This window comes from Barbus barbus (assembly GCF_936440315.1).
Source record: "Barbus barbus genome assembly, chromosome: 19".
Classification (NCBI taxonomy): domain Eukaryota; kingdom Metazoa; phylum Chordata; class Actinopteri; order Cypriniformes; family Cyprinidae; genus Barbus; species Barbus barbus.
This window is the reverse complement of record NC_136747.1, coordinates 28,626,782-28,648,955: the sequence shown is the minus strand read 5'-3', so window position 1 is coordinate 28,648,955 and position 22,174 is coordinate 28,626,782. Positions and strand designations below refer to the sequence as shown.

Below are 22,174 nucleotides of genomic sequence, written 5' to 3'. Positions count from 1 at the left end.
CGCAAAGCTTTACAAAATCTTTAAACACTGAGTTTAAATAATAATAATAATAAAATAATATGTGCTCTCTTCCCAGCTTCCCTCCTTCTACTTGTAAAGCTTTCGATTTTCACTGTTGGACTGTCTGTGCTTTTGGTTCTGATTCTGGTTGCTTTTAAAAGAAAAAAGGCCCATTTTCCTTGAAAATGGCCTTCAGAGCTAGCAGATCTGCAGAGGATTCTGTCAACATATTTCTGCACAACATTTACAGTATGGTGATGTGATTCTATGAGCCGACTCCTTTCAGTGAACCATGGGAGTCGACATTCATATTTTTATTTTTTTATTAAAACAAGACCGAATAATAGGAGGATTTTTGCCACATTTATCGGCCACGTGTTGCTGATTGAATGTTGCTTTGCTTGTGTTCAGTCACTTGCAGATGCACATCAAGTCAATGCACAATGTTACAATGTTTCAGGGTTAATACGATAATTCAGCTTCAAGTGTTAGATATTGCTGTTTTGCATTTTGTAATTTATTACATTGTCATTTTTATTTATTACATGGCACACACTTTTTAGTTGACTATAAATGTTCAGTAACAGTGTTTGATGTTTTTCTATTAAACATAAAGTTACAGTATTCTGGAAATGTTTCGCTAATTGCATTGAATAATTTAAGCAACCAATAAGAAGGTGAAACATTGCTAAATTCGGTCAAGTTATTAACCTTATTTATAATGTATAACGGGCTCGGCTGCTGTAACTTAAATGGGTGAAGCTTCCCGTTTCAGTCACTTCCAGTAATTTATAGCCGTACAAACCCATTAGTTATGCTGCATGATACTGCATCTGGTATTTCTTACCATATTATTTTAATGTATTTTCATAATTATAAACGCACTCGTTTTTAACGTTTACTGCACTGTGATATTCTTCTAGTTAAGAAGAAACTAGTTAATTTAAAATTGCTTGGTCACTAAAAATGATACTTGAGGCCCACTTTGTGGAACCATTCACTCATATACCTCAGGGAAACACTGCTATTTTAATGCCACACTCATTTACTGATGACCTACACACAGAGATCATGTGTGAAAACACTTAGACAGCATTTGTTCACTTAGTAATCAAAACAAAATAATTTTGACCCATTTGCATATCTGTTTACATTGTATCTATATTGTACAAAGTGATTTATAAATAAAGATGACTTTCTGACTTGGCTTATATGCATATTCAGTGTGTGTGTGTATGTACACATCTATCTATCTATCTATCTATCTATCTATCTATCTATCTATCTATCTATCTATCTATCTATCTATCTATCTATCTATCTATCTATCTATCTATCTACCTACAGTGCCTATAAAAAGTCTTCATACCCTTCATTTTGTTCACGTTTTATGTTGCTGCCTTATGTTAAACTGCTTTGAATGACATTTTTCCCACATTAATCTACACTCCATACACCATAATGGTAAAGCAAAAACAGAATCGTCACAACTTCGTAAATTAATAAAAAAAAAATGAAATAAGTACTTTGCATAAGTCTTCATACTCTTAACTAAGTATTTTTGGGTATGATACGACAAGCTTTACACATCAGAATTAGGTAATTATCAGCCATTCTTCTCCTCATCTCTTCACGTCTCAAGCTCTGTCAGGTTGGATGGGTGCAGACGCACATTTTAGGGTCACTGTCCTGTTGGAAGGTGAACCTTCTGTCCAGTCTGAGGTTCTGAATGCTCTGGACTAGGTTTTCATTAAGGCTATCTCAATATTTTGATGCATTGAGCTTTTCTTCTACTCTGATGAGTCCCTCAGTCCCTGCAGCTGAAAAACAGCCCTACAGCATGAAGCTGCTTCCAGCACACTTTACCTTTGGCATGATACTCTTCAGGAGATGAGCAGAGCTGGTTCCCTTCAAACTGAATTGAGGTTCACCAAATCAGAGAATCTTGTTTCTCACAGTCTGAGGGTCCTTTAGATGCTTTTTTTTTTTAATAGAAGAAAAACATTAGTACATTAGTTTAAATCCCTGAATATATGGAAAGATGAAAGAAGATGCTCCTCTTCAGAACAGTGTGTATTTACCGCTAACTGCAACATATTCAGAGATGTTTAGTATGTACAGGATTCAATATTGAGCATTGAATGGAAGAAATTGTTGATTTACTTCTTATGGCACGAAATTAAAAATGATGAAACATTTATGCGGCCTCTGTGTTGAGATAAACGATTAAGTCCCAGAAACAGACATTTCCTCAAAATAAAAGTTAATTTTTATAATCACATGGTAGAAATTTCCTATCATATTATGTTGCACGTTGTATTTTAATGCAATGAATCAAAGTGTGTAGTAACTCTTGAACTGATATAAAAACTATTCTTCAATTCTCTTCATTGCTCTGGAACAGAAGACTTTGCAGTTTAGTGTATCTGCAGATATCTGATGATAAAATATAAACATAGACACGTTTTAAACTCTGAACAATCGGAATTGAGAAATGACAATATAGGCTTGTTCGAGATGCATCAACATGTTTGACATCAAAGTACCGTGAGCGGTTGGAGAGCAGATGCTCCATATGCTTTCGAATTGCTCTCGCGGTATTTTGATGTCAAACACAGATCGTTCTGCGCAGCGCCGCTAATTTGAACACACCTGGGCTGCGTTCAGCCCTGACAAAACGTTGCAAAACGTTTTTTAAACGGAAACAGTGGTGTGTTGCACACCCTGTTCTGATGACTCAAAAGTTGCAACTATGGCAGCTGAGAAGGACATTCTTTATGTTCTTTTTGAAGAATTTTCAGAGCCTGATGAAATTGTTATAAATACATTTTTAATACTGCAAAATACGCTCAATGTTACAGTCACTGCCCTTGCCATCCAGAATAAAAGAGAACATCCCAGTCGAGTGAAGGGATTTGTGGAAACTGGTTCCTAATTATTGGGATCCAACATTTGCCTCGCATTTCAGGTGAAGGATAATCCACTTCTTACCTCTGAGACTGTTTTATGATCTATATGACCTTATTATTTTTATTGTGCGTATTAGGCTTATCATTATTGCTGATCACTGTTGTTGTGCTATGATATTGTAATATTTACCATTATATAATCAAAGCAGCATAGAAAAGTGTATTAAAGTGTCACTACACAATTCAATAGCAAAATATATAAAAATGTATAGTATTTTTATGTTACATTAATCAGTGTCTAGCACACCTTCCTTAGGAAAGGATATGGACCAGAAGACATTTGCCTTATCCAAATAGGCCTACACACACTTGTGATCTTGGCAACTTGAGAGTGCAAGACAGGAATTAAGTGTGCAAGACTGTCCCAGGTCTTAAAAACAGCAAAGAGCAGTGCCCTCAACGCTGACTAAATCCACACTCTCTAGAATACTGCTCTGGAGCGCTATTAGAGGCTTAGCGTATCCCATCATGCATCATGTTCTGGAAATAAATCGTAAGACTTTTTGCCGAGATCTCGCGAGAGGTCACAGAAACCTTTTCAATGTAAGTTAAATATCAATATTAGATATTACATATAATTTAGTAGAAAAACAGTGTTTTTACATTTTGTTGGTGCAAAGATGAGTAGGGGATATTTATTTTGTAAAACATTTGCAACTGCATTTAATCACTTAATTAGAAGCACCACAAATTAAAATTGTGTCATGTTATAGCGACTACTGAACAGACATTTAGAAGTTGATTTTAAATTGCAAAGTATTTAAAATGTAAATAAAGCTATGTAAACACTTGCATTTTTACAACACTGAAAGTGTGTCACATCTGGTAATGAAAAGTTCGACACACACTTGTGGTCTTCATCCTCAATTGAACACTTGAGCCAAATACAGGAAATACGTCATACAAGTTGTCAAATGGTCAAGTGGAAAGACCGCAAGTGTGGATATTTAGACAAGGCAATTGCACTGCAAGTGCAGCTGTCTCTTTAATACCGTGTGGTTTATATACACGTTGCTGCTGATTGGACTGACATTTTTGAGACACCCACCAAACAAGAGAAAACGTATCTCAAACCTGGTTGCACACCGTTTCCACGAAGCATGTCGTTCAACCCGGAAACCAGAGCAAAGCATTACGCACCGGTTTAAGCTTGAGCGTGCCCCAGGTTGTGTTACGGTTTCACATCAATCACGTGAACTGTTCAGCTCTAGCAGATTTCACCACCCATCAAATCACATGATCACGGGGCTTTCTGAGAAACAGGTGTTTCCTTCAAAATAAAATCAGTGTTGAAGTTAAATATTAAATTCATATGCAAATTATTAAATAAATAATTCACAAGATTATGTCGGTCTCTGAACATAATGCTGTAGTACGTTGATCTTCTGCTCAGTCTGCTTTGAATTAATTCCACACAGAGGACTATAGGCCCTAGTGACCAATCCTGCGTGTGTGTGTGTGTGTGTGTGTGTGTGTGTGCATGTTTATGTGGTTTATGAGGACACAAATTTGTATAATGTCATGGGTATGACAGAGGTATTACAATATGAAGGTGGTTTATGAGGACACTGCCTATGTCCCCGTAATTCAAAAGGCTTAAAAAACAAACTAAATGGTGTTTTTTTGAAAATCTAAAAATGCACAAAGTCTCCTGTGAGGACTAAGTTTAGGTGTAGGATTGGTGTAGGGCAATAGCACACACAGTTTGTTCAGTATAAAAACCATTACGCCTATGGAGAGTCCCCATAAACCACAAAAAACAACATGTGTGTGTGTGTGCGTGTGTGTGTGTGTGTGTGTGTGTGTGTACGTGTGTGCGCGTGTGTGTGCGAGTGAGAGCTACTTTTAGTTTTGTTTCTACTTAAATGTGTTGTTAGTCTCACTATATATGCTGCAAACAGTTGACATTTGAAGAGAAGTTTTCATGCTTCTTAATATATAAACATTTTAATATAAATATACAGCTTAAATATAAAGTTGTTTTTGAGTTCTATACCAATTTTGTTTCTCTGGAAATTTAAACCTGTAAGTGATGTGGAAAGGAGTCAATGTGTTTATGCTTAATTTATTTATTACTGCAGTTATGATGATTACGATAATACAAAAATGATTGTTGGTTTAACTTAAAGTAGGTAACTTTGTTGCCTTAAAATGAACCAAAGAAAGAGACTGGTTTGATCAACAGAAACTCCCAGTATTATCTTATCTGAACGTTAATTTGACAAAAAGAAAAAAGCTGTGGTATATCATTAAAAATAATTTCTTACAATGTGGGGTTATTAAATTATTATTTGCTTTGATGGATCATTTTAAGTCTTGCTGGTCTAATTTAATAAAATTTTGACATTTCCACAGAGGTGAATATATTAATTTGAACTTAAATTAGCTTAATTCTACTCTGATGAGAAAAATTCATCTTAATTCACTGAGAAGACACTCATTTCATTTGATTTATTCTGTGATTCGTTGATCGGACCAGTGATGTCACTAGTCAAACTGGTTTAAGACTTTGTTTATTTTAATTATTCATTTGACATATATTTTTAATTATTTATTCATTTATCTTCTTCAGTTAATATCAATAGCCAGCATAGCACTTGTTCACGTTAAACGTAACTCTTTTAGCATGCAAATGTAACAAACCAGTAACAAATGGCTTGTCATGAGTCCAGTTCTTACTCGTATACAAATTTAGTTGACTAACTTTCAGCAAAAAATTGCTAAAATAAATTTATTGCAACCACTTACCTCAAAAAAAAATTGTAAATTCAATGTATCATTTTTTTCAGTGTATTTCTGAATGAATCGGTTGAATTAATGATTTAATGATGCTGTAAAAAGTGATGTATGTCCATCTACTGGTCCTTTTAGTTTTATATTCATCATAGCATTTAATTTTTTCCCAAAATCATTTCAAATTTATATTTTCAAAATTTTAAACAGTCATCTTATTGTCATGGCTCCGGAAGGGAGATGAGGCGAGGACTCAAGTGCAGGAGAATGGTTGGTTTTTTTAATAATAAAATGAAACAAAAACTGAACAAAAACCACCCAGAGGGGGAAAAACAGACTGCAGTACAGTAGAGAACTGCAGTACATGCAAACATACCCATACACGACTACCAACATCTGACATTAAACAACGAACCAGCACAGGACTGCAGACCACAGAAGAATAAATGGGGAGACAAACGAGGAGGACACAGGTGAAGTCACTGAAACAATAACGAGATAACAAGGAGGGCGGGGTCAGACAATAGACAGGAGAGCACATGACACAAACCACAAACAACAAGCCATGTGCTCAAACAAACACACAGTGACATCTGCTGGCCAATCAGGGCACACCTGCAGGACCGTGACACTTATAGCATTATTTATGTTCTTTGTAAGTGCAGTGTACTATAGATGTAATTATTCTACATTAAGCCCTGAAATAGAAGTGAAACGAATTAAATTGATTTTGACAAGCAAACTTTTCTTTTTTCAAACTGTGTGCAACAATGTTCTTTGCCAGTCACATGATGGACTGCACAACGTTTGTACTGTGTACTATGCTACAAAATGTTCAACCTCTGTAGCACCAGTGATTTGTGCAAAAGAGTTTACGTACAGAAAACAGCACTACACTGTATCGATTTGCACTGAATTTGTTCACATTAATATATATGGTTTGTATTCATTTGTTTACATATGCCAACATGAGAAAGAGTGCATCCAAACCTGAGTCTGTGTTCCTGACTAAATATTTTTCCCATATCAAACATCTATAGTTTTTTTTCATGCTGATGTTGCCTTTTACTGCTTACTAGAGGATTGTATTATTCTTTGTAAACCTGTATTAATATAATATGTATTATTAATTAATGAATATGTATTAGATACTGCACAAAATGTGTTTTTTTTTAACTAAGCTTAATTGCATGTTTAAATTAGCCTTTGATAAAATAATTTTAATTGTTTTTATAATGTATTTTGATATAGAATTTCATAATGTTGTTTGTTACTTTGTTACTTTTTAATGTTATTTACAATCTGAGCAGCACAATGTTGGGTGGCCTTTATGCACTTATTGTTAATTTAAAAAAAATATATTAATTTCAGATCAAATATATCTAAATTCCTTCTTATTACCTCTGTGACTGTAAAGGTTTTAAACATTAAATATATTTGTGGCTGTCATGAATGAATAATGCAAATCAAGCTCTTCTCACTAAAAAACGGTGCTAAATAGCACTAACAGTGGTTCATTGGCTCATAATCATAAGGGAACCACGTTAAGTGTTATATCTTTAAAAGGTGTATACAGAACTTTGTCAAATGGTATAGAACCATAAGAGGAACCCCATTCTCCTTCTTAGATTTTAGATTTTACTCCACTCTCATACTGTATGTTTGTACCCTCTAATTTATTCTGGACTTCTGCAGAGGACCAGATTGCAAGAAAACAGCTTGTTTCCTCCTCGGACCACTGCTGTTTTTGCTTAATTGCATCCATCTTGGCGTCCATATGGCGGTCAAAAGATTCTGTTCATCTTGTTGGTCACGGTAACCCAGCGCCTGACGCAATCGGTTCTTCCTCTAGCCCAGCAATGTTTTGGTGCTTACGAATTGCTTTTCCTGGTTCGGAGCTGGTGCTTTGGGTGTCGAAAGACAAAGGACTGGTTTGAAACTAGGCACCGAACCAGCACTGGAACTGCCTTGGTGGAAAAGAGGTATAAGAGAGTTAGAGAGCCTTTAAAGAACTATACAGGGACTTAATGGGTTCTTTATATGGCAGTGTAGCACCTCAACGACCCCAAAGAACCGAGTGCAAGACCAATTGTTTTTTGTGTATGACATCTGTGAAATGTTGATTATTGTAGGACTGACTGAATACGGGTCAAACTTTGTATGACCATACAAAATTGTAAAAAGTGAATTAAAAATGAGACAATGGTCTTCATCATTGATTCATCAGTGTTTACTATTGTGTAATTTAAAGTTTATGGTCTTTTTGTTTTCTTTTAGTTGTATTCCACTCATTTTTAACATTGATTTGCTCAGGTAATGTGAAGAATCTTTCCTTTGATCACTGAAGGTGTCGAAAGACAAAGTGGCTGACTTGTTCAAAATTGCAATGTATAGCTTCCTGTCTTACATTACCTTCGAAAAAATGACATCCTTATTCAAAAGACAACATAAAACATATGCACCATTCTGCAACCATAACACTTCAACATTACACGTGTTAACATGAGGCTGATATAATAGATAAACAGGTTTTGTTTTAAATTAGACATAATTGTCAATTTTTGCAAAAAGCTTTTCTGTAATATGGTCAGAATCATCCTATCCTTTTTAACCTATTAAAAAGAAAAAAGAAAAGAAAATCCATGGCTAAACACAACCGCACCCAGAGAGGAGGAGGTGTTGTGGTGGAGCTGGATGTTATTTGACTCTGTGCTGAGCACTGCTTGCGAAACGAGTGCAAATCTGGGCGGGATTGTTGATCTGCTTCTGCCGAAAAACAGAAAGACAGGACGAAATGGGTGACTTTCTAGAGCATTGGTGGAAATTATGCAGAGGAAAGGAAGAAGTTAATAAAGAAGATGCAAGGACAAGAAAATCAAAGACTAAAATTAAGATTTGGATAGGTGCCAGGTCGATTTTGACGCATTATCTAAAAAGCAATGGATAAATTAGTCGGATATGTGTAGTTATTCATATGAAAGCAATTACAGCAAATGTGAAGTAGCCTAAGTATAATGCAGGGACTGAACTGGACTCCGAGGCTGCAGATCCAGCGGAACACAGAATGCTGCAGGAACCGGAGCTCTGCGGTCGAGCGATGAACGGGTGAGTAATGTGACCCAATGCTGCACAATTTCACCATTTTACCCCTTATTTTCTTCTGCCGACAGTAAATGTATCCCTAAATCCGAGGCAAATATACTCGTTAACATAACACGATCGTTGTGTGAAGACGCGGTTTTGCAGAAAAGAGCTAATGGGGGAGATATACAAACAATCATGTTAACATGCAACAACCCGGACATCAGTATGGTCAAATCTGTCTCACGAAACAGGCCATACAAATTACAGAGACACTTCATATTTCATGGTATTTAATTTGGCAAATAGTCCTTTAGGTGTGGACGACATGCGGTACTGCGAGAGCGATTCGAAAACATCTTGTTCTCGCGGTACTTTGATGTGTCGCTCTCGCGATATGATAGATCCGCATCGTTCCTTCAAACGGAGCACACCTCTTCGCTCAGTGCGTGGTTAAATGACACTGTAAAGGGAATACACCGTAGTCCTTTCGGAAACTCTTTCTCAGCACAGATTGTAAGTCATTTCGCCTACTTTTCGTCCTTGTTTGCTATATCCACCTTTTTCCCCAAAGCCGGACGTCTTGTTTTAATAAAGCTCACGTAGCATGTGCCGATAGAGTCAGGGGGTTTCCATCCAAAGTTGCGAAATTTAACCTGTGCGCAAAATTGTAATATCTCATAAAACATTTGCGAATAAGCATCGTTTCCATCCAACGAGTCAAAGAGAACAAAACCGGCACTAAATATCACTAAGAAAACTAGGAGAAGCCACTGATTATAACAATGTTCATAAATTAACTTACAGTGTTGGACAGTAGTTACTGTAATAATATTAACTTTTTCAGTTACCATCCAACAGTTTAATTACTTTTCATGCCTCAACCCCACTGATTTAAAATCCAACAATCAAATAATTCCTAGATTTATTTTCATAATTTTCAGGACTGGCACATGCATGTGATGTCCCCAGTGCAGCAGGCAAGCTTGGATTATGGAAAAACTTACATTCAACAGATAGAAATATTGCATTATATTGCATATTGAAAAAAGATGATCTGAACACTGTTGTGTAAATTGTAGCTTTACTTTACTCTGGCATTACATCCCTCTGATCAGCATGCGGTACATTATATAACTATAATTAAAAATCTTTTCGGTAAATTAAACAGTTTCTTACAAACTTATGTGATTTGATAAAATGCATAATGAAATATAATCGTATATATGTAACGGAGAAATTACAATTATAGCTTCAAGCTACACATGACAATTAATGAGATTAATACAACACTTGAATGTCGCTATCAATCACTATTGAGGGTTTGTAATCACTTCTGACTGTGATCCAATGTGGATTTTGGTCAAATGATGAGGCAGAAATATGTTATTAGTAACAGACGAATTATAGACAAATTATATGTGGAAGATACACAGTTACAACTACTGTGGGGTGTGAAGAAAAAGTAATGTAACTAGTGTAAGTAATTACTGTTGCCAGAAAGTAATAAGTAAAGTAACAATATTACTTTTGAAAGGAGTAAGTAGTAATATATTACATTCTTTGAGTAACTAGCCCAACACTGCTCAGAGCAAGCAGACACAATTCGGTCATTGCTTTCTGAGGCAGATACCTGCTATTTGGGAACGCAGTCGTGTAAGACAGTTATACAGAAATACTTTGATGACTGATTTTGCTCAGGCATGTCAGAATGGAATTTATTCGGCAAATGCATTTCCATCTCCCATTATTTGCATTAACCCTGTTTCACACAAGTCAAAACCACACGAGCGTAAACATTTTGTGAATTAAGGCATTTTTATTCGAAATTCAGCATTTCCATCACTTGTTTCTGATGAGATATTTCAAAATGCGCATTAAAACAGGGTGATGGAAACATCTCAGTGATACTCTTGCGGGACATGTCATTGTTGGGGCATGACACTACCGCTGTCAGCCGGAGTATAATGTATCGGCACATGCCACTCTCTGCTCAGTTCAAACTGGAAGCGTCACCGGATGTGCCGATGGCTTCAGTGAGTCTGATGCCATGTCAGTGTTAATACTGCCTCGGGGTGCCGTTTGGGGGAGTTTGTCCACGAAATAAGAGCACACATTATTATTTCACAAACAGTATTGTAACTATAGGCGTTGCAAGCCATGGTCATTTTCTCTTGTCAGCATTTAAAACAGTGGTTCTCAACCTTTTTCGGGCCAGCACCCCCGACCTACCCATTATCTAGGTTCCTTATTATAAGAGATAAATGTATTGTTTTTTGTGTATGTACATTATCGTTTTATCATTTTCCTTAATCGGAAGTCGGGGAAGTCGTGGCCTAATGGTTAGAAAGTCGGGCTCTTAATCCAAAGGTTGCGGGTTCGAGTCTCCGGCCGGCAGGAATTGTAGGTGGGGGGAGTGAATGTCCAGCGCTCTCTCCACCCTCAATACCACGACTGAGGTGCCCTTGAGCAAGACACCGAACCCCCAACTGCTCCCCGGGCGCCGCAGCATAAATGCCCACTGCTCCGGGTGTGTGTTCACTGTGTGTGTGTGTGTGTGTGTGTGTGTACGTCGGATGGGTTAAATGCAGAGCACGAATTCCGAGTATGGGTCACCAAACTTGGCAGTATGTCACTTCACTTCACTTAATGAAAAGTTGAGTTTTATTAGCTTGCACACAAAGCTAATCTCAAGGTCAAACCATTTGCCTTGCTGAAAGATAGACTGCCAACGAATTAAGCATGTGAACTACAAACACTGTGTTTTTTTTACATTTACATTTATTCATTTAGCTGACGCTTTTATCCAAAGCGACTTACAATTGCTATATATGTCAGAGGTCGCACGCCTCTGGAGCAACTAGGGGTTAAGTGTCTTGCTCAGGGACATATTGGTGTCTCACAGTGGATTCGAACCCGGGTCTCTCACACCAAAGGCATGTGTCTTATCCACTGCGCCATCACCTCCCCACATTTTTATTCATTTTATATTCATTTACAAATCAATGCTTCATAAATTATGCAGAGCATATTATTTTAATAAATCAACTTTTTTTTTTTTTTTTTTTGAAGATGGGCTTAAATGGAACAGTGCCACAAAACACATGAAAACTATAGCCAACACAAGCTAACCTTGAATGAAAAAAAACGTAACACTTCTTAATGTGGGCACAATGAAAATGACTGATGTATATTTATGTTCCAATGTCCGACAATGTTTTGTAAACATATCTTACATTTTTAAAGGAAAACATTGTCTTTTTTCACCATTACTCACTGTGGTACAATTTAAGCCCACCTTATGTGTTTCAATGAGGAATCCCTCTTATTACAAACTAGGGCTGCACATTAAATCACGTGCGAAAGTTATGCGCATCTTGTCAGTAAAGCCGGTTCTGTAATCAGTAATAAATCTCCATCACGTGCTTTCAAATGGAGCAGCATTTACTACACAGAGCCATAATTCACTGACAAGCTAGTCAAAAAAATCGCATTATCGCAGAGCGAATTATACACCGATATTGTGAAATGGCACTGCCATAATAAAGTTGTTTGTGTAGCTTCTCAGTGAACTACGGCTCTGCATAGTAAATGCTGCTCCATCAGAAAGCATGTAGAAAAATACCACATTTAATAACATGTTTTTACTCCTAACTCACTTCATAACGTCAGTCGAGTGTTTGAAATAAATCCTTCTGTGAGATGATGTGACTTTTACACAAAATAAGGCTCGCAACATATTTCATAGTTTTCTAAGCAGTGATGAAGGCTGTGTCCGTTAGCATGGCATTATTACATACTTTATTATAATAATAATTATAAGAACTCTGATAAATCATATTGCCGTAGCTGATCAGAGTTGATGCTCATCAGGTTGAATGTTATTGTAGGTGACGGGCGCTATATAGCAAACATCAGTAAAATCAGTAAGATCTGCATCTCATGTCTCCGATGAGAAGAGGAAGGGTGGTTGTTGCTGGTTACTGTATGATGATTGAAATCACAAAATGGCCTTAAACAATTAGTAAATCTGGAAAAATTTATCTATTTAATAATTGTAAAAAAAATATATGTGGTAGTCCTTAATGACAAAGATGAAGAAAAATTCAAATGTTTATGATATACTTGTTGTTTTTGACATTTTTCTACATTTGTGATTGTATTCACAGGTGGAAGGATCTGAAGAACGTCAGAGATGCCATCTATCATGGCATAAAGAGGCAGTGAGGATAGAAGAAACGCCAGAAGAAGAGAAAACAAGAACAAATCCAAGTAGAGTCTGAGGATGTTGCTGACCATTAACCTCCATTGGTGAGTACCTGTCAACACTCTCTTAGTGATCATATTCTGTGTGTAAAGAATGAACAATTGCAAATTATTATAGTAAAAGTTAAAGTTGTTAAATGGTGTTCAAGCATTTTTGGTGACAGTAATTGTATAGTCAAAGAGCCAGGATCATTTGTGTCAGTCCTGACCAACTGAAAGTACAGAAGTTATATTTTCATGCTTTGCCCCCCAATGATCAAAGATGATGTTCAGTAAGTCGTTATGTGCTTGTGGTGAAAGTGAAGCTTAATGTGGGATGGTGATTTGATGTGAGCTTTTCAAGAGCAGCTGCTGCTCTGGATCCAGCTATTTCTGTATTTTTAGACCAGCTGAGCAACCGATGTTCATGTGCATCATCGCCAGACTCTAAAACACAGAAATCATCCAAAAGCCGGCCTGCTGGAGAAACTGTTATCTCGGCTCACTGCAGGAACCAAGTCTTGGGCGTAGCCTGATGCCAGGGACAGGAAGGGGATACCGAAAGCGGTGTAAGGGAAAGCATACGCATGGAAAGAGAGCGGGAGTCAGTGCTAGGCTAAAACAAACTCTGGCCACAGAGATGTGGCTCAGTGACAGAATTCCAGATGTTAACCGCAGACCTTTTTATTTATCCTATTGGACTGTTTGTTGTCGCCAGAGATTTCTGGCAGCACTAAGAACAGCAAGGGTCAAATTATCTCTGGCCGTCAAAAAGGCAAAGCTCCCAGAAAATACACTGCCAACTCAATGACAGCAACAATGACTCCACAAGACTCGCTTGAGAAGAACGTCTCCAAAGAAGTGTGTTTTTGGTTATGAGAAAAAGATAGCCTTGTTCAGCTTCCCAAAGATCCCACCATTACGTGAACAGTGGATGCAGTTTGTTTTTTGGGGCAGCAACAGAGTTTCTCAAGTGTGTTTGTTGACGAATGTTTTATAAACCAGGCCCAGTTCGACGCTGGATTTGCACATCGTTTGATACTGATGGAGATGGAGCGGTCCTAGCGATTAAAAACATCCCGGTCATGATTCAGAACTGGAGGCAGCAAGTGAAACGGCATCAAATGTCTGTTTTGTTGGCTATCGGCGCTTAAGTGCCCGTCACTCTTTAACTCCGCCCACGGCGCGCCTCCAGGAGCTTGTTTTCTGAGAAAATCATAAAGCTGTATCCTTCTTTTACAAATATGATCAAATTGACGACTCTTTGGAGACATGAAGGATGCAATACTACTCTATAGGTATTCAAGATTAACATGAGATTTTGTGAAACTGTATGTTATATCTCCTTTTATATCGTTTATATAATTATATCGTTTCATACATATTTTGGATTATGGCACCATTATTTTGATAATGTAAAATGGTTGCACTTGGTGAGCTACTGCCACTACCTGTTGCTATTTTTACCACAACACGACTCAGAAAATAAAATGCTGATATGAGACTACAGCTACTGGAAGAGCTTACAGGTGGAGGTGAATATAAGCATATGCTTTAACCAAATACCGGACCATCGATTTTTCCCCACAAGGAGTCTAAACGCCCCAAATATCGAGGGAAATCTGCACTGAGAAACTTCTTCAGTGGCGGTGGCGTTATGACAGATGTCGGCATTACATCCTAACAGGACAAAGCATTTCTTGTCTCAGCCGTTTTTAAGCTCTTTTCGGTAGCTGTGGTCTACTAAAAGGCTCAAAGGCATCAGGGCTAAAGTGGAGAGAACAAAGAAGCCTGTCTTTAGAAAGTTTTATTTGTCCTCAGGCATCTTCCCATTCTTTTCTCCTCTTCTTATTGCTAGGAAAGCTGTGAAGTCTTACATCACTTTCTTGTTGCACTTTGACTGAAAACCAAAAGCCACAATGTGGCATCAGTATTTTGTTTTCTGAGTTGTGTTGTGGTAAAATGCGGCAGTAGCTCACCGAGTGCAACCCTTTGACGTCATCGATGCAGAATGTACTGTGCACGTAAAATAATGGCACCCCCTGGTTTTCTACTACATATTTCAGTAATGGACATCATTTACGTTATATTAAGCCATGCATGTCTTAATACTCAGGAATCCCTTTAATACATTCAGGAGCAACACCACCGTCCCAGTGTGCCTCAAGGCCACCACCAGCGTCCCTCACAGTGACATTTTCTTACCCCAAGCTCTCAGACTCCTCAACTCCATGGGACTGGCCTGACAACACCTGCACTCATACACATGCATCCACTTTAAAATAATCAGCACCTGAACATAAAGTTGTAAACACTCAGGGGAAAAAACACTACTGTGCCTTGTCTCTATTACTTTTAGTTTTTAGTTTTTGCATTATTGACACTATTTTCCTACTTAATTCTGTAATACTGACACAATCTGTATTATTAAAAGCGCTATATAAATAAAGGTGACTTGACTTGACCTGTTTTTATGTAAAATTCTCGAGTATGCACACATGCCCTTTATGTAGGCTGTGTATAAATGTTCTTATTTTTAGCTTATATACAACTCTTTTGTTTAGTCTATTTAATATAATTTGATTATGTAGATTTTAGTTTTAATTATCCAGTGTTACATAGCACAATGGTCCTGGAGGAACGCTGTTTTGTTTCTGTGTGGAGCTAAAAGGATCATAAAGCCATTCTGACTGGCCTTCATGACTGATCTGGCTTGTTTGGAACAGGAAGTTGTTCACAGGCATTGTGAGGCATGTTATAAGGGGAGAAATCTGCTTCACTTTCAATATTTAAACCGACATTGATGGCAGACAAAATGTGTGCAGTTTCTTCTAATGGTTTGAAGAAGTGCTGAATAAAAATAAAACAAGAAACAATTGAGTTTAGAGTTGCGTTGTGGTCAGTGCTTTTACCTTTTTAAATAAGCTGGGTTTTTTTCTGCACTTATTTTCTTTACTTTTGGTGAGATTTGAGTACCATATAACCACCCTGTCTTCTTTCTTTTTTATCAGGTGCCTGACTATTTTTCTACTGTTTGTCTTGCCTGGTGAGTATGTGTAACAAAGAAAAATTGGTGACATTAATAAGATTAATAAATAGTGTCAATATTGTGTTGTGATTTCAACACTTTTTTTATTTGTAGGTGCTGTTTCTCTAATCGTGTCGGGACAAAAGGGCGACAATATTACCCTGCCGTGTAGTTTGAGCAACAAAGAGGATTTAACCACTGTTCTGACATTTGGGTCCAAAACAGCTTATGGTTTCAATCAGGATGAACATTTCAAGGCCCGTGTGCACAAGAGTGGGAGTTGTGACCTCAATCTGCAAAACTTGAAGACCACTGATGCTGGAAGATATGTTTCAAAAGTTTATGCCATTCGTGTTTTTATTTCCAACTACACTTATGATGTCCATGTTAATGGTAAGGTTAAAACTGGTTTAAATATTGATTTGAGCTTTGTTGCTTTCATTTAGTACCAGTGTTTATTTCATATTGTGTTACTCCACACGCCAATATTATAAAAGCTCAATGTCACAATTATGCTCTTGTTTTATTTCTCTTCAGTTAATTTAACAGGACTGAAAGATGAAGAGCTGATGTTTGATGATCTGCCGCGTGAGGCTGAGAGTGTTGAGCATTTTACAAACACAGGCAGGAAAGAGGTGTGGAGGAGAGAACGGGGTGTCCTGACCGATCAACTGACCGACAAGAATGGCCGCCTGACCATTGTAAATTTTACATCCAGTGATGAAGGAACTTACACCGCTCTAACCTCATCAGGAGAAGACCTCGTCACCATGATGGTCACAGGTGAGAGAAATTTGATGGATGTTTAGAAATATTAAAGGGGTCATATGATGCAATTTCAAGTTTTCTTTTCTCTTTGGAGTGTTTCAAGCTGTTTGTGGATAGATAAGATCCCTGAAGTTGCAGAGACTAAAGTCTAAAGTCTTTTTTATAAACAGATATTCTTTATAAAAGTTAAGACTCTGCCACGCCCCCTAAAATGGCTCATTAAAACATGCCCCCACATGTCTACGTCACGAATTTGGGGAGATTTTCATAACACCGCCCAAATGTATACGCAATGAAAGAAGGTGGAACTATTATTGTCGCTGTAGTGTAGTGTTGCCATGTCCTGGAGACGCTGTGTTTCGTTATGAAAGAGAAACTACTTTGTTTGGGCTTCCAAAGGAGGACACAACTAGAAATCAGTGGTTAAGTTGTATTTACATCACTGTTCCAGAACAGTTCAACCCAAATATTAGAGTGTGTGCAGCGCATTTTACAGAGGACTGTTTCCTGAACTTGGAAGCTATACAATGTTGGCTCGCACAAAGGCTGTTTCTATAAAGTGGGGCAATTCCAACTTTGCAAGGACAGTCTGGTGCTTCTGACTCGCAGCCTGTAAGTACGTTTATGCTACATGTATGTCTCACGCTTGAGGTATTCGGCCAATCACAACGCACTGGATAGCTGGCCAATCAGAGCACGCCTCGCTTCTCAGAACGATGAGCTTTGTAAAAATTGGCACGTTTCAGAAAGGCGGGGCATAGAGGAGCAACAATAATGTACAGTATGGGGCAAATAATGTGTTTTTTTAACTTTAAACCACAAACACATTGCATTACACAAAATAATGTTCTTTTTAGCAACGCCATATGACCCCTTTAATTATAAAGTGGACAGGTGAGGTTTAATTATCATGACTTGAGCAGCAAATTAATACTAAACTGTGTGACTGACCTTTCAACATTCTCTACAGAATCTAGTACAGGCTCGAAGGACAAACTGGACAGCACACACGAGGACGAAACTCATGACACTGAACGAGTTCGTAAGTAAAACAAGAGGATTTGAGAGCTTTACAAACTCTTTCAGCAGTGAGTTTAAAAAAGAAAAACATTTTAAATAAAAATGTGCTCTCTTCCCACTTTCCCTCTCCAGATGTTTGGCTTTGGATGGTGATTGGGGTTCTGGTGGTTCTGATTGTGTTTGCTGTCATCATGAAACGTCAATGTTGGAAAAAGAACGAGGAACACCGTTCCTACAAAGGGGTCCCAATGTAAGAAACTGAGCAGGGGCCTGTACTAGAGTGCCTTCAGTGCCAACAGATCTGCAGAGGATCCTGTTAGCACATCATTCCTGACCGAAGCAGTCGATTAAATGTCTCCATCTACTGGTCAAGCCAGACACATTTGTAATATGAGTCCTGCTGGTGTAATGATATGTTTGCTCATATTGGCTGTTCAGAAACCGTTGAATGAGGACATCAGCTCAATCAGTAACTGACACATTTATTCATAGCATCGTAAATTTGTACATTTGTAAACCGCACACTTGTAAATAATATATCTGTACATCCATTTTAACAATTTAATATTTTCTCTATATTTCTACTTCTGTATACAGTGCATTATTGAACTTTTCTGTTTCTCTTAATTTATTGTTATATTTGATTTCTACTGATGTATGTCTGCACTTTCATGTACGTTTGCACTTTCTTCTGCACTGGAATCTCCTGTTGCCAAGTCAGATTCCTTGTGTGTGTGAACATACTTGGCAATAAAGCTCTTTCTGACTTCTGACTAAAGTAATAATGTCACTTGCTTAACATGTGTGCTTTAAATAGTGTGTACTGATATTGAATTGTTGCATTAAAAACAGAAGCAGTAACAAACTTGCTGCTTTTCAAATTTCACAGCCAATTTTATACACTCTTTTAACTCAGGATAAACCAAGAACAGACATTTGTTTTAAATAATAAATTATTGTAAATTTTTTGTTAAAATTTAGTGTAAAATTTTTATTGTAGATTTTTAGTAATATGGTCAAAATGATTAATCAAAAGCAGATTCCTGAAGCTGTTTGCTACGGTGGCCGAGAGAGCTCAACTTCAGAAAACACTTGGAAATAGAAAAAGCACCAGCAATTCAAGAAAATATCTTCATCAGGTTGACAGCAGGTGCTGCAAATGCCACACAACCAAATAAATCATTTTATTTGCAGTGCATTTCTTTATTTGGTTGTGTTGTGAGCATTTGCAGCGCGCGTGTGGGCAAATTGATGAAGTTGTTTTCTTAATTTGCAGGTGTTTTTTTCTATTTGCAGCACACTGAGCTCTCTCGGCCACCTAGTTTACACACCACAAATGTTCAAGGAAAGTTGCTAAATTACATTTTGTAATCACAACGCATAACTGCTTTGAATACACAATCATATCACACAAATCTCAGCAAAGTTAAGATTATGAATATGATTTAAAATGTTACTTTAGATTTGTTAAAACTAAATAAGAAATATAATAATATTAAAATATTAATGGTTTGTTTTATTTATATAGAACTAATAAAAAAACCCACACAGGTTAACCACAGTGCTTTACATAAAGATATATATATATATATATAAAAAAAAAAAACAGTCACACACACACACGACAAATCAATCACAAATACATACATATATCATGCATTTATTTTTAAATTATTGAACATTTACATATTTTTGAATAATGACATTTTATGTGTTTTCTTATAAACTACACATTCTGAACAATTATACGTTTAAGCTGTGTATTGGTAGTTATAGTAGTTAGTATGATACACTTAAAGAAAAGTCTGTAAAATAGGGCACAATGTGCAACTTAGGGGATAATGTCCTGGCAGAAGTTTACCAGTAGCCTACCTTTTCCACTTATATACATATTTTTTAACTGCTCAGCAAGAGCAGGTAACTAATGACAAGGTGTTTTCATAAATGAACCATTATTATTGAACAATTGCATCTAGTAACTTAGTTCATGTGATGCGTGTACTGCTAAACGCCTTTAATTTCTGCTTTTTGTGTAATTTAGAGGGAATTTTGAGTCATAGTTACCAAATAAAATGTTAAAAATAGCTACATTTGTTGCTAGGTGCTATCTGAAGGAAACGTATTTAAAACACATTTCACATTTTAAAAATAAATGTCGGGAAACACAAAGGAATCTTAATCTGCCGATCTAGTTACAATGCTGTTTAATAGTGTTTGCACTATATTTTGGATTTCACTCGTTTAGTGAATCGCCGTAACACTGATTCTGTTCAAATCCCTATAAAATCACAAATGATTCCCTTTGAGCTAAATTAAACTATTTCTTTAAATTACATATTAATATTATAAATGTATTACCCCTACACAAACAAAAATGTTCTAACAATAAACCTAACATTACATTATTTAAAATTGAACTAAAGCATGACATTGAAGATTTAAAAGATCTAAAAAATAAAAAAGGATACATAGAATTATTAAATTATTGTTTTGTAAGTTATCCCCTGTAGTAGTTTTTTTTTTTTTTTTTTTTTTTTTGTTCCTTTGATGCTATTATGAATGTAAGTGATAATAGTTTAAAACAATGTGATCCTCTATATATGTATGTTGTGTTACTGTTCCTGTTATGCAATAAAAAAATAAACAGCCTCAGCCTCATTTCAAGCAATGCTCCAGAACACTGTTCGAAGCACTAGTATGTCGAAAACTCCAGACGTGTGTCGACACTAGGTGTCGATCTACCCATCCCTACATGTCTCTGTTTCTCTTCAAGTTCGTTTCCGTTTCATGCCAAGCCAAGTCTACTCAAGCCAAGTCTGTTTCTGTAGTCATGTCAAGTAAAGTCTTTCTTCGTTTGTTTGGATGTTTGGATTTCACCTTGTTTAAATAAACTGCACTTGGGTTCATCATCACAACTCGACTTCAGTGGACATGTTCCAATAATGCATGTACCACGGGCACCGCTCCACAGCACAACAGTAGCCACAGAAACTCTTTTAAAAGACTAATAAAACTGAATATTAAACACACACAAAGTGAAAGACTAACCATTAGGCCACAACTGCCAGCTATTTCCATTTACTAGACAATATGATACATGATATTATTCCACTTCCCAGGCCAATACAGACTTACAATGAATCGAAGAAATGAATGGACTGTTCTTATAGGAGACACCCCATATGTACACCTCATATGAAACATTACAGAAATGTGATATTTCACTTCAGAGGCCTTTCAAGAGGTGTAATCTAGTAAGTAGAAAAATAATAGCCATTTCTTGCACTAAGGCACCTCAGGGGTGTGCCCAATCCTGTGCCCTGACATCTATCTTCAGTGCTCCAGCACACCTGTCTGTAATTATCAGGTGCTCCTGAAGATCTTAATTAGTTGGTTTAGATGCGTTTAATAAGGGATGGAGCTGGACTTTGCAGGAAGGTAGATCTCCAAGAAAATAATTGAGCACAACTGGTTTATGAGGTGTTGCCAATTTAGCAACAAAACTGGTGACTTCTTGGACAAACCGTATCTTATTTCTGAGACTCATCGATATGATGTAATCTAACAACAGGCTTTAGCTATTGGTGCATAGTGAGAAATGACTGTTATTTTTCTTCTATTTTGAGTTTGGATTCACACTTTATATTAGGTCTGCTGATAGTGTAGGTGGTGAAATAACTTGGAATAACTTTGTTTTAACAATGCTACTAACATGATTTAGCATGTTGCTGGCATGTTTTGATATGGTGCTAGTGTTTAAATATACTTTATGCTACTGTACAAAAGTTTTGACCCCTCTATGAATGCTTATGGGACTTTTAATAATTCTGGTTAACAAAAACCATTAGTTAGTTCAGATAGAAAAAATATACAGCAAACAGGGTCAGACCAGTCCGAAGGACTGACCTGAGTTTGATGGTTGTAGCCTGAGATCTAGGAGGAGATACTAACTAAATATGTCTCAGAACAAAAAGAAGAAATAGTAGATCAGTAATGAATCCTCCGATGGGATCTGGTAAAGGGACTGAAGCTAACAATTTTAAGGTCAAATATGGGGAAGAGAATACTTAACTCTGACTTGTGTGTAGGATTTGAATAGTACATATAATTACGAAAAAAATTGGATTGTGTAAATGGAAATAAACTAAATTGAGATGGGAGAAAGATAAATGGTTGTCGATGTGTACTGTAGCTTGAAATATTCTTTCTGTTACATAAGCATTTACAGGTAGTGCTTTAAGTGTATCTGACGCAAACCACAACTGACGAGACCTGTACTGAGAAAACAACACATTTTATGATGGCGCTGCACGCAGATGTTTTCACAACC

The 22,174-nt window shown here is 36.9% G+C and overlaps 1 protein-coding gene across 2 annotated transcripts; it reads left to right on the top strand.

Moving 5' to 3' along the window:
• Nucleotides 1-8,366: 8,366 nt before the first annotated feature.
• Nucleotides 8,367-18,735, top strand: LOC306885639 (uncharacterized protein). 2 transcript variants are annotated; one of them, XM_079442302.1, is made up of 7 exons: nt 8,367-8,807; nt 12,953-13,094; nt 16,040-16,074; nt 16,171-16,449; nt 16,594-16,839; nt 17,795-17,866; nt 17,977-18,735. In XM_079442302.1, the coding sequence occupies exons 2-7, from the start codon at nt 13,069-13,071 to the stop codon at nt 18,096-18,098; spliced, it is 780 nt and encodes a 259-aa protein (XP_079298428.1). In that variant the 5' UTR covers nt 8,367-8,807; nt 12,953-13,068; the 3' UTR covers nt 18,099-18,735. The 2 variants fall into 2 exon arrangements, with proteins under 2 accessions (XP_079298428.1, XP_079298429.1); XM_079442303.1 differs by lacking the exon at nt 8,367-8,807 and adding an exon at nt 9,170-9,299.
• Nucleotides 18,736-22,174: the final 3,439 nt, after the last annotated feature.